At 38.8% G+C, this 19,272-nt stretch overlaps 1 protein-coding gene across 1 annotated transcript; it reads left to right on the forward strand.

Annotated features, from left to right (window-relative positions):
• The first annotated feature begins 15 nt into the window (after window positions 1-15).
• Window positions 16-18,762, forward strand: LOC102221715. Its single transcript, XM_023335234.1, has 10 exons — window positions 16-383; window positions 1,316-2,174; window positions 3,505-3,812; window positions 5,295-5,870; window positions 8,943-9,689; window positions 11,352-12,103; window positions 15,794-16,142; window positions 16,327-16,391; window positions 16,782-16,875; window positions 17,251-18,762. Exons 1-10 carry the CDS (start codon window positions 110-112, stop codon window positions 18,252-18,254), a joined length of 5,028 nt encoding a protein of 1,675 aa, XP_023191002.1. The 5' UTR covers window positions 16-109; the 3' UTR covers window positions 18,255-18,762.
• The last annotated feature ends 510 nt before the right edge of the window (window positions 18,763-19,272 follow it).

Consider the following 19,272-nt stretch of genomic DNA (forward strand, 5'->3'; position numbering starts at 1 on the left):
TCGAATTTACCGGAAGTAAATCAAAATAAAACAGACGGGGCGCTGATTCTCATCTTCACAGGAAGCCAAAACTTCACTTCTGTTGAGTTTTTTAAACTCTTCCAGCGGGATGTCTTTTCCCTCAGCTTTCAGTACGCAGGTGGCCGCCATCATGGATGTTCTGGCCAAAGCTGCGGTGGCAGAAATAACGATGCTGGTGGAGGAGGGGAGCGTGGCTCTGCGGCTGGAGGTGAGCAGGAGGGACAGTGAGATCCAGGAGCTCCGGAGTAAGCTGAAGAGGACGGAGGCTGAGCTCCGGAAAGCTCAGGAAGCGGCTGCCAGGCGAGCTACAGCCGAGAAACAGGTGCAGACCGCAGCAGCGGCGGGTCAGGAACCGCGGAGAGGTGAGAGGAGGAAACACCAAACTGCATTCAAAATGTCTTCAATTCAGACGGATAACTGATTAACAAGGTCTTCTTAACATCTACCTTAGAAGTACGTTAGGTAAAATAATTGTTTTAAATTCCCGTTAAATTCGTCTAAAGCTATGTCGTGTTTCATTATTTTAATAATTACACATATTGGAGATTAAAGGCGAAACTCTTCTTGTAGTCGGTCTGAGTAAAGTTTGTCCTTCCCTCGTTTATAGATGTGAGATGCTTGAGGAAGTTCTTGCATGATTGATGATAAAACGTGGTGGATTCAGTGTTGTTGAGCTGGGCAGGTACTGTTGCTGCAAAGTCACAATAGCACATTTTGCAGGATGATATTTATATTCCCAGAAGTTATTGCAATAAAAGGTAATATAATTGTTTTCACTTTATTGTCAAGTAATATAATGGTAATGGCATAATAGTGCAATAACAAATTCTCAAAGATCAAATAAACTTGAAATTCTAATGATCATCTAATACTGGAACAGGAGGACATTTTGAATATCCAAAATTAATAAACAAACAACAGAAACAACAAATATAATTAATTGTAAAGTCTCTGTAAGCAAAAATTGCTGTTGAAAAGTTGAGACCAAAACACCAGCCTGAGGAGTTTTATCATCCAGTTTTTATCATAAATTAGCGCAATAATCATTTTCATTTATCATGCGATTAATTGTTTTATTGCTTATTACAACAGGCATATGCAAAGCATTCCCAAAACATAACACTTCCACCTCTGTACTTTACAGTTGGTATATGAATAAAATCAGATTTCAGCAAAAAATCTAATCTGAGCATGAAGACCTGCTGTGTGAACGTAGGCGAAGGTTCTGCTGGACTTATTGTTTTGAACATGTTCAGATAGTAAGCATCATGCTATTGTTTTCTTTTGGCTGCAGATAAGGAGAAGCATCCTGAAATTGACGGGGATTATCCTGAACTAAAAACTGCTGATTCATTCTGCGAGACTCAGATCAGTCCTGATGTGAAGCAAGAGCCAGAAGGTGAACTTCGGTTTGATGAAACAACCGAGCATGCAGCAACGGACGCACCGGATCGAGGCGACCCCATCTGGCCGGCTTGTGGAGTGTTTGAGAAAAGCTCTGTTGCAGTTCAGGAGCAATCACAGATGTTTCCATCTAATGACCTGCGAAGTACATATTTACCTTCAGGAAAGGAAGGAGAAGATGTTTGCTTTAATGTACCGGTGAAAGAAGAGCTCTCTGTGCTTGTTGAGTCTGTCTATAAAGACGATTTGCTTCCTGGTGTCGTTCGGGATGATTGTATGGAGTCTGGAGGCCCGTCAGCAGCTTCACTTTATACACAGGCAGAATCCTCTGGATCAAATGAAGAGATTATCAACAGGAAAATGAACTGCAGACCAAAAAGGCTTATGACCATGTGGCGAGGGAATCAGAGCGTCTACATCTGCTCGGTGTGCAACAAGAGTTTCCTCCGCTTGTCTCAGCTGGAGGAGCACAAGAGCACCCACCAGGCCTCCAAACCTTTCAGGTGCCTCGAGTGTGGGAAGTCGTTCACACAGAAGACCCGGCTGAAGACGCACCAGCGGGTCCACACGGGGGAGAGGCCGTTCAGCTGCAGCATCTGCGGGAAGAAGTTCTCCAGGCAGGACAACTGCCTGAGACACGAGCGCTTCCACAGCGGGCTGAAACCGTTCAGCTGCAGGCAGTGCGGGAAGAGCTTCACCGTGCTGGGAAACCTCAAAATCCACCAGGTGATCCACCTGCGTGGACGGTAGCACCAATAGTGTTTGAACCGTTGCATCAAACGGAAAGATGTATTTATTAATCGTAATAATCCACAACAAAGGCAAAAATGTGATTCAGATTAAAGCATGGATAATAAATCTCCAGCTGTTTAAGAAATATGTTTGGATGTTGAGCAAAATGCTGATTTATTGTAGATAAAAGGGATTTTTAAAATGTTTATCTTGTGTTAAAGCAAATCTAATAAATGCAAATGTTGTTTTGTCTGGATGTCACCATTTATGGCTTTAAACTTACACGTATTTCAATAAAAACATTTTGTGCTTTGTACAACTTTTTCCTTAGTGTTTTTTTCTCAGTATAGACTTTTTTTTCTGAGTTTTTGTTGTTTTTCCTCTAATATTTATTACCAGTTACATATTTGGATGTTTCTGCTGAGTTGCATCAATCATGGCAGTTCATTTTATTCAAAATTATGTTTGAATTAAATGGGAAAGATGTGAGATCTTTCTCACCATCTTTATTTAAGTGGTAATATTAAATTTTTCTGCAAAACAGAATTTTTGAGTTTTATTCTTTGATATTTGTCAAAATCATCAATTTAAAAAAAATACCTGAACTTTATCACTCTTTGTAGAATAAATCATTTTGAATTGAATTACAAAAATTACATGGAAATTTAATAAAACTTTTATTTTATAGTTAATTTATCCTACCCATAATTACAAATTAATTATTTACAATTATTTGAAAGTATCTCAAAATTTACCGAATAATTGCTTCCTATCTACACTTTGAAATAATAGTTTGTAAATGAAACTGGAGAAAAAATAAGATTATGGACAAAAAAATAAGAGCATAAAATTTGTCAAAATTCTCATGAAGAGCTTTATAACTTTTATTTTGTTATATAGTTGACTGGATATCAACTTTAATCAGTGACATAATTACATATTAGTCTATTTTTGTGGAATTTTAAAACATGATTGTGAAAAAAAAAATGTATTCAAAATCAAATAATGTTATTTAAAAAAAAGATGCTGTGCTGCGATTGGTCATTACAATTCTGGGATGCTCTGGGATTGGTTGCTAAGATGATAGAGTTTTAGCGATTCCTGACCTAAGGTAGTTTAGAAGAACCTGCGCCTTTCTTCCGCGTATTACGGTTTTTTTTTTTATGTCATCACTTCCGTAAAGCAAGGGCTTGCGTTGTTTATGTCTTCTTACGGCACCAATTAACTGTTGCTAGCTTAAAATCTGGCTTCATAAACACCACAGAGCAAATGGAAAGAAATGCAGCGTGTGAGCGCTCAGCGGGCCTAACTAACTGTCTGTTACCGCCAGCCGGAGACCCGCTGAAGCCCAACGGTTCCTCCGCCCTCCTGGTTTTTTAAAGTTTACACAAATTTTTCAGGGACTGGCTGGATCATCATGTTGAACGGCGTGGCTCTGCGCTCCCAGATCGCCTCCGTGGTTGATGCCCTGGCCAAAGCAGCTGTGGCGGAGATCTTCAAAGTTGTGGAGGACGGCATGGTGGTGCTGCGGCTGGAGATGTGCCAGCGGGAGGATGAGATCGAGAGGCTGAAGAGCAGCATGGAGGTCCTGCATGGAGAGCTGCGGGCGGCGCGGCAGGCGGAGACCCACCGGCTGGAGCACCGCGGAGGAAACGGTGAGCGACAGAAGAAAAAACCCAAAAAACAAACAAACAAAAAAACACTAAGATGTCCGCTTGTGACAGAAACACAATCTCAAACACACTACAGAGCTGCGAATGATTTCTAAATAAGCTACAATCAGGTTGAAACGAAACATTCTCCGTTTTTTATTTACATTTCTGGGTCAAGATGTTCTCGTTTCACCGAGTGTCCCATTAATTTTAAAAGCTTCCATGTATTTCATTTGGATTACAGAGAATTGAGGAGTTGCACATTTTTCTTCGCAAAATCAGCACCTGTGAACTGCAGTTTTCAAGTCTTGCCTCAGATTCTCATTCGGATTGAGGCCTGGACTTTGACTATGCCATTTTAGCACTCAAAGATGCTTTGATCCATAGTTTCTCTGACTGTATTGGTAGGGTCATTATGCTTTATCACATAAAGAAGTGTGATTTTTATCATTTATCTGCACATAGTAACTGCATTTAATCATATCTTCCTATTTATTGATACTACTTTCATTGAAAAAACACTGAAGTAAAAATAACAATTCCAACAATATGGACAGCTTTAAAGGTTTTAGACATCATTAATTGGATGTGAATCAAAATTTTATCATTTGAAATCTATCACAATAAATGATAAACGATACAATAAATGGCCACTTCTACATTCAGATACCATGGCAGCGAAGAATACACCAGATTAATTGTTGCACCATATTCATCAAAATCCTAATAACCCTAAAACTCATCATATAACTGCAGTAGACCAGGTTATTCCAAAATATAACTCAAATTCGGACAAATTCTGGTTTATTGCAACATAATGTCACAATAGACCAGGAATGAGGATAATATTTGTTTTGTAGGGGTGCAAAATTCCTAAAACTCACAAGACGAGACACAATACCGATTTTATGAGAACAAGACTGTATGAGATTTTAATATTATCGTCAGGAAAACTTCAAAGATCAAATTTATGCTCCAAAAAGCCTTTATTTTCATAAATTTTGCAACAAATTTAACATACTGATCCTTCATTTTCTGATTTATTTTCATCTTTTCAGACCATAGTCTACTATGTGACATTTCACCAGTTGCAGCTGATAGTGTTGTGATTTTTATATAGCTTAACGTACCGTTAAAAATCCATCCAGCGGTTGCTATAGCAATGCTTTCTACCTCGTTTTGCATCTAAACATCTTGGAATACTTGCACATTTATCGTGTCTTGTCTGTCGCTCTGTTGCATTTGGAAACCCAAAATGCTGCCAAACTAATGATTTAAGTGTAGTTCTGTTCAAACGTCTTCTGGTAAAGTCATAGTGGCCGCAGGTGGCTAGTGCTCATGAGATAGCATTTACCTCACATGAGAAATATTGTGATGCTTTAATATCGCAAGGTCTTGTTACACCGTTATTGTTTTGCATCGTCATAATCCAGCTAACTGTTTTGGGTTTGTGAATTTTAATAAAGATTCCCGTCTTTTCCACAGAAAGTCAGAGGGGTGTTGGAGATGAGAAGATCTTGGTTGAGAAGGTTCCCTCTGTGGAAAACCATAGCATGCCATCTGTACCTGAAGCACAAAATAAAGGTGAACTTGTGAAGGAGGGAAACGAGGACAGCAGAGGACAGCTGGACAGGCCAGTTGAAGGGTCTCTGTATGGAGGTGGGCAGTGGAGGCCAGGGGTGCCGAAGGAGGCTGGAGGCAGCAGCTCTGAATACTTAACTCTAGGTCAAAACTCCTTGTCGTGTCTCTCCGAGCCTTCGTTGGATGGCGGGCTTGTTCTGTCCTGCAGCAGCTCCGGCGGGTTTCCACAGAGCCCCTTCAGCCGCGGCCTGCTGGGTTACAACCAGTACAGGAACACTGTGCGCAGGCGGACGGTGAAGAGGCTGATGTTCAAGAAAGGTTTCATCTGTCCGTACTGCGGCAAGTGCTTCGAGCGAGCCGGACACCTGGAGAGACACAAGAGGATTCACACGGGTGAGAAACCATATCGCTGCGAGATCTGCGGACGGCGGTTCAACCAGAAGTGCAGCCTTAAGGAGCACATGAAGATTCACAGAAGAGGCAAGTATAACCGTGCTTTGAACGCAAGTAAATTTCCTTTGTTAGCTCCTTTTTACCCAGTAAGGGGTATAACATGAAAAAAACAAACAATGCAATCACAGCTGAGTTACACACAGTGCTGTTTTATCACTAGTTTGGTCATGTTATTTTCTATAGACTGGTTTCACAAACAATTACAACAGTTAGAAGCCAGTTTGATTTTCCACAGCCAAATTCAATACAAATTCAAATATACTTTACTGATCCCAAAAGGAAATTAAAAATAAGCCACAGGGTTAACAGAAAGCCATGTCATATTGTTATTTTAAATCTCTCTGGTTGTGTTTACCTCTCAGTTCACTCTCTCCTCTTATCTTGAGCTTTAGCACCACTTTGGCCAAAGTTTTGAAATCAGGGAACATTTCTCCAAGTCCAGGAAAACCACGTTATTCTAACGTAAAAACTTTTTTATCAAAGAACGTCTTTTTTTTAAATTTGCGTTTCCATTAGGCTAATCTAATTTTGTAATTCCAGTTTGTGTAACTTCATGGTCAGTGGAAACGCAGCTACTGTCTCTCATCATCTTTGTTTTAACATCCCCAGTTGCAATAAATAATGTAAACACATTGGCCATTTCCTGGTACTGTTTATCACTCTATCAACACAGTTTCATATTTTATCAATATTTATAAATCCTGCTTAGTACTGGACGATATGGCTGAGAAACGTATCATGATATAAGCCTTTCTTGTTTTTGTTATAAAGATCTGAAATACTGCTACGTTTGCAGCGTGACCGTTTTATCCACAGTTTTTATTCCATCCAAATAAAGAGCCTGATTTGTCTTAAACTGCTGCTGCGCAAGTTACTCAACAGGTTGTTGCTAGGTAACCAAAGAATTTGTGAGTTGCTAGGTAGCCAAAAAGAGAGTGAGTTAGTTGATGCCAGCAATCTTGCTTAGGTTGAGCTGCTACAGACTTTCCTCTGCCTACGTCTTCCAGGATGCTTTGCAGTTTTGGATGGGAGTTCAGTAGATATTCTAAATATTGAGCTGATTGTCTGCCATGATATATTTTGTTTTTGATTTATTTCTCCAGTCCTAATCCTGCTACAGTGGGTAGCTCATTTTTCAAACATCATCCAGACGTTGAGCTGTTGTTTCTAAACCCGTCTGCTTTACCATAATTTGTCTCCCTGCACTGTGGCCCCTGCAGAAACTCAGTGTTCACCAGTGGGAGGATCAAACATGGAGAGGCCCTTCAAAATGATGTAATGATGTGGCTTTGTGTTGGCTCTGTGGCCGCGGAAAAACCAACCGGCTCTTTGCTGGGATGTTTGTGTAGAACCAGTTATCACCAGCTCTGGAAACACTTTAGTAGAAAAAAACAAAGTCATATCTTCCTTCACTGGAAGACTGAAGGAGTTTGTGTAACAATTGGATGTTTTGGGTTTTTTCAGTTTCCTTTTCCTCTGATTTTGATGTAAACTGTCACGTTGCAGTGAGAGCTCACTCAGGCAGTTTTCTCTTTGATACGAGGAATAAGATATATAAAAAAAAGTTAAGAGCCTGATTTACTGCATTAGGGAGGATTACGTATTTCTGTATGGCTGGTTCACTAAACCTCTGCCAGCATGCTGCATTTATATTTAACTGGAAAACTGAGACTTTCCTCTCTGTTTGAAGCACATTTAAGATGTGGAGCAGTTCTAACTTGCCTCCTAATTTTAGACTCAAAAACGAAAAACCCAGGGTGTCGCTTATGTCTAGTCTAGACCGGTCTAAATATTTTAGTGTTTTGATGAGACGTTTAGGTGAAAGTCTCTGACTTTGACTCATAATATGCAGCAAAAGTGCATCTGGTAGATTTTCCTAAGACAAAATTGCAAACCTTTCCAGTCACTTTCATGTCTTTATTTTAAGATAGTGCTTGTTGTGAAGATTAAAGCACCAATTATATATATATATATATATATATATATATATATATATATATATATATATATATATATATATATATATATATATATATATATATATATATATATATATATATATATGTCTATCTGTCTATAATATTTATGCATGCACAAATCACAAAAAAACTTTGATTCTTTCTCAGTTGTGTTATGAAGTTACATCCTCCATTTCTAAGTTCTGTTTAGGAGTCAGAAATCCTTTACAATTCAGTAGATTTTTAAAAAGGAGGATTTTACAAGTTTTACATGTTAAAAACATTTAATTAAGATTTTTCTGAACCACCAAATCTGTAAAAATGAATTTATATGCAGCCCACATGGACAAACATCTCTAGTTCTGCTAAGCCTGTATATTTTCAGACCAGACTCAAGTTGCCTCTGCAGTGTTTCCCAGAGGGTTTGTTGTTTTTCTAAGGTGCAGCCTTAAGCAAATATTGTTTTGTTTCTTATCAGGAGGAGGTGGGGATCTACTGTAGGACTCGCCATGTCGTACGTTTATCATGACCTGTTGGATCAATGCTTATTTGTATTGGCTTACTTTAACTTTTAACCTGTTAAACATATTTAACATTTTCCATTCATTTTTCTTCTCTTGTAGTAGATGACTTTAGAATCTGAAGTCCTCTCAATAATTATATTGGCTTTAATCATTTGCTGCTGTCAGTTTTGTAGATCTGCACCTGAATATGTTTGCAATCGGTCAAGATATCCAAAAAATCATTAAATATAACTGGTGCCCAGGAGGGACTCAACTATTTTCTTTCTGAGGTGTTTTATACTTTGAATCTTTCTGGAATATATCAATAAAGTCTAGTTTTAACTGTGATGAGTTGATATACAAATCAAAATAAGGCACACAAAAAAGCAATCTGTTGATAGAAATTAATCAATCTAGACTGGATTGAGAAAAGTGTCTCATGATGGTGAAACTGCAAAATTCGGTTAATTGACAAACGGCGTCAGAATGTTTGATGGCACTTTTTTTACATCCTCGTAATTTTATTTTGATGTTGAAAGGATTCATTTTTAGGTAGACGTCTAAACGGCACAGTCAGTCATTTTATTAACTTACAATAAGTGTTAGTAAAAGTTTTGTTTTTATTTTTTGTGCTTCAGGTCTTCAGACGAGACCAGGAGAGGTCCAGATGAGCCAACAAATCCCAATCCCACAGGTGAATCCATGTATGGAACAGCATCGGCCTGAAGAGGTTAGCCAGGTGAAGGCCGATGATAGCCAAACAAAGTCTGAAGAAGTTCTGCCATCATCCGTGCAGGTAAAATCTGAGCCCGTCGAGGAAAATATTACTCAACCGCAGCTTCATGTGGAAAACAATCAGGCAACAAACAGAGCTGACAACATGGGTGAAAACATAACATCAGTGGATCAAGGCAGCCAACTGTGGGCATCCAGGTTACAGAACAATCCGACAGAGTTTCTAAACAGCTCGTCGCAGAACATGTCTTCCTTCCCTGCCATTACTCAGTTACTCCAGCCACCAGAGGAAACTTCCTATAGCAACTTTTCCGTCCAAGGAAAAATGTACGGGCAGCTAAAAACCTCCACCGTCCCTCAGACTCCTTATGGGTGTTCAGGGTCGGTCATCATCTCCAGTAACCCCGACTTGCGAGACGCGACAGAGGCCTCGAACCACCTCAGCGAGAGGAAAAACCGTCCGTTTCGAGTTCTGAAACCAAAGAAATGCTTTGTCTGCACCTACTGCGGGAAGGTGTTTGAGCGAGCCGGACACCTGGAGAGACACCTGCGGATTCATACTGGGGAGAAACCGTACGGCTGCCATATCTGCGGGAGGTGCTTCAACCAGAAGAGCAGCCTCAAAGGTCACATGAAGACTCATAGAAACGGTAAGATTTCAACAGATTGGACGTAACTGAAGCTCTTCTTCTTTAAGAATAAACTTTTTTTTATCTGGAATGTATTGTTTTTGTTAATTAGAAATTCTAATATTTTCTAGAACTATTTCTAGGCCTGTCATGACGACAAATTTTACTGAACATTAAATTGTCCCAGAAGTTATTGTGAAAAACAATAACATTGTTGTGTTGTGACCGTTTTCAAGTAATATAATGGAAAAGGCATAATGATGCATTCAAATACATTACATTCAAAGTTGGACCCGTTTGATGCATCAAACGGTTCAAAATGCGCCGCAGTGGGTCCTCGACACGCCTCCAGGTGTGATCCGGCGCGCCTGACTCTCAAAACGCGTCTGGTGTGAACGCACCGTTAGAATTAGGATTGGAAGGAGGGTTGGGCTTAGGGTAGGAATTTTCAATTTTGTTTTATTATTGAAACTATAGATGGACGTGAAGGCTGATCAAAAGAGTTGATTTTCTCAAGAAAGCAAATAAAAATGGACACAGCAGCGATAAGGACCAATCAGACCTCTAATCGATGATGGACCTGGATTATTAAGAGTTTTATTTGTAAGAATAATCATTTTAATTTTAGCCTGGATTAAACTGGGTCCCAACAAAGAGGGAAAAAAAGAAATATGATTAAAGTTTTTAAAGTGTTTTCCTTTTAAATTCTCACATCAGCATTTTTGAAACATTCGAGGGACTTTCTTTTTTTTTACTGTTTCCTTTGGTGGTAAAGATACTCAGTAGTCCAGCCTAGAAGTAATAAATGCATGGACTAGTTTCCCTGCAGGACTCTGGGGGGAATCACAGTCCTAATTTTGGCAATAGTGCGCAGGTGCAAGAAAGATGTCCTAGAAACCTGTTTAATGTTGGATTTAAAGGACATGTCCTGGCCAAAGATGACACCAAGGCTCTTTACATGATGAAAAACACTGGAAGGTTTACTTGCTGGCATCTAAAATTTGAAAATTAAAAAAAAAATGCTCCTATTATGGGATTTAAAAACTCTTGTCCTTCTCTAGAGCAGCTAAAATAATATGCTACAATGGGTTTTCATGTCCACTTTTAAGGTTCTTTTATGCAACATGATTTGTTTGGATTTTTTCCAATGTAATGAATATTTATTATTTCTAATGTGTCAATGAGTTGTTGATCTGTATAATTTAAATAAAAGGTTGGCTTATATTTTATAACGTTAAACAACAGACTTTAGTTTATTTGATTAGGACAGTGCATGTTAATCAACTTTACCACATTATTTAAAAAATTTTTTGGCAGAAATTTACTTTGCCAAAAAACTGGCACTGAATATTTACTGTAAATATTCAGGAATTAGCACAATGGCTAAATTTACTGGCTTTTCCCAGCTTTTGTGCTGTGAACAAAACACCATAATTCACAGGACAGTACACATAGTTCTATTAAAAAAAGCAAAAACATCAACAAAAGAAAACATTTGCACAAGAAATAACAGACCAATAAACACAAACGGAATAAAATACCAGTTAGGTGTGTGAGCCATTTTGAAATTTACTGTGAGAAAAGTCTACAAATCCAGATAAAAGAACACTTTTCTGTTTAAAAAAAAATCCAGAACATGTTTTTATGCTAATTTTTAATTAAATTTTATTTTTTATCATAAAGGGACGACGACAGACATGCTGGAGGCCCATCACCTGATGTTCTCGGTGTCCGACAATCAGCTGATGGAGAGTTACATGGAAACCAGTAACGGGCCAACAGCTGCGGACGAGCCGTTTCCCGCCCCGGCGTACGCTCATTCCATTAAGGAGGAGCCGCTGGCGGTGAAGCTGGAGCCCAGCGACGAAAACTTCCTCTCCGTGTCTCAGGTGGGGACGGACAACAGAGCCGCAGCAGCAGACAAAAGTTTACTGTGGACGTCTGCAGTGGAGGAAAGCATCGACAGCCCAGATCAACCAGTCTGTGTACTTTTACAAGATGTGAAGTACCACCTCAGTTCTCCTGCAGGGGGAGCCAGTGAGCAGCAGGGCTGCACCTCAAAGGATTTGGCTTTTATAGACAACAAAGCAAAGGAGGATCAATTTTCGGCTGTGGGATTGCAGCAAAGGACTTCAAATGTAAGTCACGATCTGGCTGGAAGGGATTTCTGCTTGGAGAGCGGCGACGGCGTGAACCAAGATGGCGTCTACGAGTTTACCCTGAAAGCATCGGACAGCTTCGAGGAGAGCTGCAGCACAGACCCCGCCAGACAGAACTACATCTGCTCCAGCTGTGGGCAAAGCTTTGACAGTTTCCATATTTTCCAGGAGCATCAGTGTGAGAAACTCCCAGAGCAGCCGTTGAGCTGCGAGATGTGTGGAAAAACTTTCAACCAGCTGAGCATCCTGAAGCTGCACCTTAAGCTACATGCTAAATAAATATGGCAGTTTTATATTTGGTACATTTTCACTGTCTTTCACTGTTTTTAGCTGCAAGAAAAAAAAGATAAAACATTAATTTTACTTATTAGCCACATTTTTGTCACTTTAACTGTATATTTTTTATAAAGAAAAATCAAAGGAAACATAAAGAATTATTAATACCTCCTGTTTACCAACATAATTTCAGATTTTTGTTTGTTTTTGTCTGTTGGTAAAATTAAGAAAAAAAAATCTGTTCATTTCCAAGAAACCTTCTGGAAATGTAGAGCTTTGGTGAAACGAAATCACATTTGAATCATCTGCTTATTACTTGAGACCATATTCCTAAAATAATTACGAAAAAATACATATTCCCTGAAATATGAGCCCATTGCACAGCTGTGACAAAAGGAAAGTACACCTTCTCTCAACTACAGAACTTTATGTATAAGGGCATAATAAAAATTTTAATTTTTTCCCCCTCCCATTTATGTACCCTTAAGTTTACAAAAACATTTTTAGTGTTATTTTTAAAACAAAGATGAAGCCAAAATAAAAATGAAAAAAGCTTCATGTAGAAACTAAACAAAGTTAAAGCCAAGTGGTGCTAATCAACTACACTTGATTGCTTGGTTTTCAGCAAGTGTTTGGCAGTTTGCTGCTCTGTAATTGTGTGTGTGAGCGTGGGGGGGAGGGGTGTATGTGTGTGTGTGTGTGTGTGTTAATACAGTGTGAGGCAGGAAAGACATCAGTAATGACCTTTGAGAGGCAATTGCTGCTTGGAAATTTGTAGTTGATCAATCCGGAGAGAACATGATTATTTACATCTGCAAGTCTTCCCAGGAGTGGACGTCCCTACAGAATCACCCACAAGTCCAAATGTTCAATGATAAAAAAAATGACAAAAAGTCCAACTCCAGATCAGTTTCAGTGTTCAATATTAAAGTTTAATTACAGTTTGGTTAGAAACAGACTAAATTAAGCTTTCTTCTTTGAGAGAAAGCAACTTTCTGTGTATTCCAGCTTCCTCCCACTGTTCAAAAACACAACTGTTGGTTCAACTGGTGTCTTTAAGGGTGCGTTCACACCAGTCCTGTTTAGTCCTCTTTAATCTAATTCTAGCTTGTTTGCTTAGATAGTCTAGTTTGTTTGCGGAGGTGTTGATTCTTATCCGCCTAAAAATCTAGATCTATGGTTCGGTTGAAGTGAACTCTGGTGCAGTTCAAATGAATATGTGAACGCCAAGCAGACCGGAGTCTGCTCCAAAAGCAGGAAGCGAACTACAGCGCAGAGCATTCTGGGTAAACGCAGTCAAAACTAACATGAGAGTCTAGCGATAGACAAAGACAAAAGAGAAATCATACAACCTCTAAAATCTGACGCTACTCCATTTTTGTTTACATTTTCTAAAAAAGGAAGTTGCGTTCAGTGTCTTCTTCAGAGGTTTTTGCGTTGTTTCCTTCAGTTGTTCTAGGTGTAGCACCCCTACAGGTGAAGAGAAGAACAGGTTCTCTTAGGGTTTGGTTTGGTTGACAGTGCAGTGTGAAAGCAAACCACATCAGCTGGAAATGTAACAAATGTTGCAACTTTGGCCCCCAATCAAACATCTACTGGACTATCAGGTTTGAAAACACCCTAAATTACCGTTATGTGAGTGTGTGCATTTTTCTACACTTTTTTATTTTGGCTTCATCTTTGTTTATTAAATATTAACAATACAGAATGTGTGTTATTGTTGGTTTAGGTTATATTTAAACTATTTTAATACGTGAAACTAACTGGATTGTCCTGATATTAAACAACCTTGGGAGTGTGTAATTTAATTTACAATGAATTTACATGTTCACTTGGCATCCTTACTGAAATCAAATCAGTGTTTGTATTGTTAAAAAACACAGTAAAGCCCATTTCTGGTGAATCAGATTTCAGGTTTCTCCATATTTTAACTGGTGTTGAAATAAGTATTTATATTATAAACTTTTAAGGTAAAACATTTTTTTTATTCAAGTTACCTTCCGGTGAAAGTCTGTCCAACTAAGAAAAGCAGATAATCCTGTTTGTCTTACTTTATTCAGTAAATATGTACCAAGGTTGCTAAATTCGTTTCCATGGAAACATCATGTCGTAAACCTGTAATAATAGAAAAGTAAGGTTATGTTTTAAGGCTTCGATCAATGTGAAAATGAAGACTAAATGCTGTTTTTGAACTGTGGAGATATTTTGTATGCATACGGCATGAATACAGCATTATATTTACACTTTGCACATTTAAATGGACGATTAATGTTTTCTCACCAGAATTCTGACTTTAATTTCAGAATTATGAGATTAATTCTTTCAGAATTCTGTCAAAAAAGTAAGAATTTTGAGATTAGAGTCAAACTTTGATCAAACAAACACAATTTTACCTGACTGATATGAAAGATTTTCTTCTCTTTTTGTTTTTGTTTGTACCAGGTGACAGTTAAAGTTGTTATTTTCTGGTAAAATAAAGGTACAAAAATTATTTAAATAGCAACAGATTCCATAGTCTGCCTCTTTAGTGTTATTGTCTCTTATAACTGTAATGCTTCCTCATTTCTTATTTTGTATTTTGTTAACATCTGATGAGATCAGTTACTGTCTTTACATGGCAACGACAATGATAATCATTTGTGTTAGTTGAATATGTTGAGTAAGTATGATTATGGTCAATTTTATGTCTTTTTGTATTTTGTAAATAAACATCAGATGATTTCTGAAGTTTGTGTGGTTCTATAGGTTTGGACAAATGATTGTTCCTGATTTTGTGTTACACCTTCCCATTTTTTCTAAACTGAATTCATGTTATAGAATTTATTTTACTTTCTTGTATGTATTTTTTTTGTAATTATAAGGAAACTTTTTTTAAACGTTACATCAAAACATCTCACACTCTTTTCCAAAATTGAGTAGTAAAAAGTAAAAGAGCATTTACATATTTTTTCTACATTTTTAGCAGAAAATCAAAGCAAATTTTTTAACATGTCTAGTTTCACAATATATCAAAAAAGCTCTAAAACACTCCAGAGACTCATCAAACATTTTCCTAAAACTCTGCAAATCTGTTTTATTCACATTCTCTATTATTTATCATTTTCAAACTACATTTTGTATTTATCCAGCTTATCTTTCTTTGATATTAAAATGTGATTAAATTGAGACAAAAATATAGCAAAACCAGGATATTTGTACTTATTCACATTACTGTATCTCAAATGGTTAATGGCGCACACACACTTCTATACGGCAAATGGTGGGAACATGTTCCTGTAGCATTTGAATGCATGTGCAAAATAACGAGGGAAATATATTTATATAAAAAATATATAATATAATATCTTTTAACATACACTGAAAACCCTGCACTCCTTTTAAGTTGATTCAAATACAAGTGAATATAGTAGGGAATAGAAAGCAGAATTGTGTCAGGACCCGTTCCTTGGTGTTTACTGTCCCACAAAGAGTTCCCTGACCCTACATTTTGGAACCGCTTATCAAAAAAAGCTCAGATATTGCCCTTTTTCTGGACTGCTGTATCAAGAGTAAACTACAGCGTCGTCAACTGACTTAACGACAGTAAAAGTGGTGGAAACTTCCTTTTCCTCTAGCGGTAAGTTCGAGTGCGCTCTTACTCATGTATTTACGGCAGAGCTCTCCACCACACGGAAGAAAGCTGTAAGCTAGCTGCCACAAACACGCAGGGATGTAAAGCTTGTCTATCACGTCGTCTTATGTTTTGTTTTCAGTAATTTATCGATACATTGTGGAAAAACGGAGGAACTTACACCTTTTTTTTTACCTGCTTCCAACATTAAACCCGTGAACATGGCTTCGTGCGTTCCCTTCCAGACACAGTTATCCTCCATAATGGAGGTCCTGGTGAAGGCAGCAGTGGCACAAATCTCCAAGCTGGTGGATGACAAATGTGCCTTCTTGCATCTGGAAATATCCCGCAAACAAAGCGAGAATGAGATGCTGAAGAGGAAGCTGCTGCTGATGGAGAGCAAGAATGCGCAGCTGCAGCGGGGATTCGGTAAGATGCTCAGCTGTTTTGTTTCCTTCAATGCACGAGTTCATCAGTAGCATCACTTCATTAGCCTGTTAAGATAAAACATTTTTGTGAAATCTTTGCACTCAATTGAATTTTCCTGAAATATATATGTTTTTGTTCTACCTGTGGCCTAATTTTAATAACAAAATCATTTATTTTCACCTAGAAAACTACATGGATCGAGGAACTGATTTAGGAAGAAACGTTTCACATCCCACTAGAGACTTAAAGGTAAGTGTTTCTTTTTCTGTTTTTCGAAACTTTGATGTTGTTCTTTAGCGAAATACACATGTATAAAGGTTGGAATTAACTAAAAGGGCCTAGACAAAAAAAAAATCCCCAATGTGAACAACCTGGATTGTTGTAAAGTATTTTAAATTCAGCTCCGTTTATTAAAATCATGTTAAGTTAGATTTCCAATTGAAACATATCTCTATATAATAATTCAATGCACCTATGTAGTGAATATAAACGATCTGATTCAGGCCCAGATGATTAAACAAATAAGCAGCCACAAGCATAAAATAAATCTTCATTTTTTTAAAATCTTCTTAAAACTAGTAATTCACAACAACAACAACAACATGTTACAGATGTTAACAGCTTGTTTTGTTGTTGTAGTTTCCTCAGATTGAAGGGTCCAGTGTTTCCTTCACAATTAAGGAAGAAAGTCCAGATGAGGCGCTGTGGATCAGTGATTCTGCTGCAGCCATTGGTGAGTACACCTGGTTTTACACAACCACAACGAAAAATAAAGATAAAAATAATGCTTCAGGCACTCTCACAAAAAGGTTTTTCACCTAATTTGTTTTGTAAGAAGCTGGCATGTTTAAAATGGGTGTTATTTCTCTTTTTGATGGATGTTCAAACTGCCTCAGAGTGTCCAAAAATGTCACACAATCTGTTTTAAACATTTGTAAATCTGAAAACATATTTGATATATGTAGCATTTTTTTTACTGAAGTTAGCATAGTTACTTGATTGTGCTATAAAATGGCACTATGTTGCTGGAAAGCATAATTTTGCCCCTTTAACTTTCTCTTTATTCTCTCTGCAGGCAGAAAGTGCTGACTCATGTCTTGTTTTCCAGGCAGTGCTGTCCCGTATCCTCCTCAGGAGAGCCAGCAGGTCATCCATCCAGATGTTACCAGACTCAAGCCTGCAGAGTTCAGCGGCCCGTTCAGCTCCGGCCAGCCGCCAGTCCACATCAGCAGCCTCCAGTTCACAGTGAAGACAGAGAAGGAGGAGGACCAGCTGTCCTTCAGACAGGACGGATGCCAGCACCGCGTGGGGAAGCAGACTCCCACCGCTGTCGACTATCCCATGGACGAGCGGGAAAGTCAGCTTTGGTCATCGATCATCGAAGGGAATGAAATCGACGCCGGGTTTCCTGATTTCTCCAGCGTGGTGGAGGAATATTCCAGCTCTTTCTCTGAGCACTCGGATGCCACGAACATGGCGTCCAACACCAGTAAGTCGCCCGGCGTCCAGGAGCAGTGCAACGGGGTGTACGGCGGCGAGTATCAGAAGGACGCGCAGCTGTCGCATTTCCAGCCCGGAGTGCAAGACAAGCAGAAGGAGCAGCTGTTCCTGCAGCGGAGCAGCTCCCACGCCGCCCAGCTGGGCCCGCCGCAGGAGGAACAGCAGAGGGAGGCGGGCGCCGAGGACGGAGTGAACGCCACCCAGCCGGCTAACGCCTTCACCACCAGCTGCTTCTACACTCACACCCCCCACAAACCCGTCGCCCCTGTTTCCCGCGGCTACGCCTGCTCCCAGTGCGGCAAGTCCTTCAGCCGCCTGCACCAGTTCAAGCTGCACCTTCAGAGCCACAGGAGGAAGCGCACGTTCTGGTGCAGCGTGTGCGGAAAGAGCTTCCAGTGCTCGTCCCACCTCAGCATCCACCACCGGACGCACACGGGGGAGAAGCCGTACGGCTGCGGACAGTGCGGGAAGCGGTTCACGCAGCAGAGCAGCCTGCGGGTGCACCAGCGCACACACAGCGGCGAGCGACCCTACAGCTGCTCGCAGTGCGGGAAGTCCTTCATTATGATGCACCACCTGAAGCGACACAGGATCATCCACACCTACAGCTGAGGCGCCGGCGGCTGCCAGAACCAAATGAAAGAAGCCAATGAACCACAGCTTGTTTGTTTGTTTGTTTGTTTTACTGAGCAGAATCCATCTGGGCTTACGACAGAGTGTTAGGGCCATGCTAAAAAATTATTTAAAAAACACATTTATGGGAATAAATTTATAATATTATGAAAATTCATAAATTCATACAAGAATAAAGTCAAAATAATAGGAGAATAATGTCATAGTATTGCAAGACTAAAGGCATAATATTATGACTTTATTATTATATTATTTTGACTTTAATTTTGTACAACTTTATTCTATAATATGACTTGAAATCCTGCCTTTTTTCTCATATTTATTTTATTCTTGTACAATTTTACTCTAATAACATGAGTTTATTGTCATAATGGTGACACCATTATCATGAAGTCAGTATGAGACTTTATACAGAATAAAGTTGTATTTTTATTCTCGTGCAACTTTATTCTAGTAATATTATGAATTTTCTCGTATTATTTTGATTATTTCTCAAAATACTTTGACTTTATTCTCAGATTACTATGCCTTCATTCTTTTATTTTTTCAATTTTTTTCTTAATATGGCCTTAATACTGCGTCGTAGGATCTACTTTTTGTCTTATGATAATAAAAATGTGAGTGAGTTGTGTGAGAAATGTCTGAAGCTAGAAATCCAAAAAAAAAAAAAAAAAGATGTGGGACCCTCAAACAAAACCTTCCACCTTTGACTGTTACAGAGAATCTAGAACAGGGCTGTCCAAACCTTTTGTCATCGAATCAGAAGCACTTAGAGGCCATGGAAATAGAAAAAGCTATAATCAGGCTAAAACGTCCACTTTTTTGGTTTGTTTTGGGGGTTTTTTGTAGGAAAGGAATGTTATCGTATTTAAAAAAAAAAAAATCCTGTCTGCTCTATTAAAGGAAAGGCATTTAGTAAAATGTATTCTCAATTATAGGAACAGAATTTGTTTCAACACGTTTGCTACATTTAGCCAAGTTTATAAGTAAACTAAAA

Source organism: Xiphophorus maculatus, chromosome 6, assembly GCF_002775205.1.
Source record: "Xiphophorus maculatus strain JP 163 A chromosome 6, X_maculatus-5.0-male, whole genome shotgun sequence".
Lineage (NCBI taxonomy): Eukaryota > Metazoa > Chordata > Actinopteri > Cyprinodontiformes > Poeciliidae > Xiphophorus > Xiphophorus maculatus.

Excerpts from the sequence above, each read along its gene's own strand:
- LOC102221715 (XM_023335234.1), top strand. The coding sequence starts at position 110 with ATGTCTTTTCCCTCAGCTTTCAGTACGCAGGTGGCCGCCATCATGGAT. Across the intron at positions 384-1,315 it reads GGGTCAGGAACCGCGGAGAG|ATAAGGAGAAGCATCCTGAA; the intron begins GTGAGAGGAGGA and ends TTTTGGCTGCAG. Across the intron at positions 5,871-8,942 it reads CATGAAGATTCACAGAAGAG|GTCTTCAGACGAGACCAGGA; the intron begins GCAAGTATAACC and ends TTTGTGCTTCAG.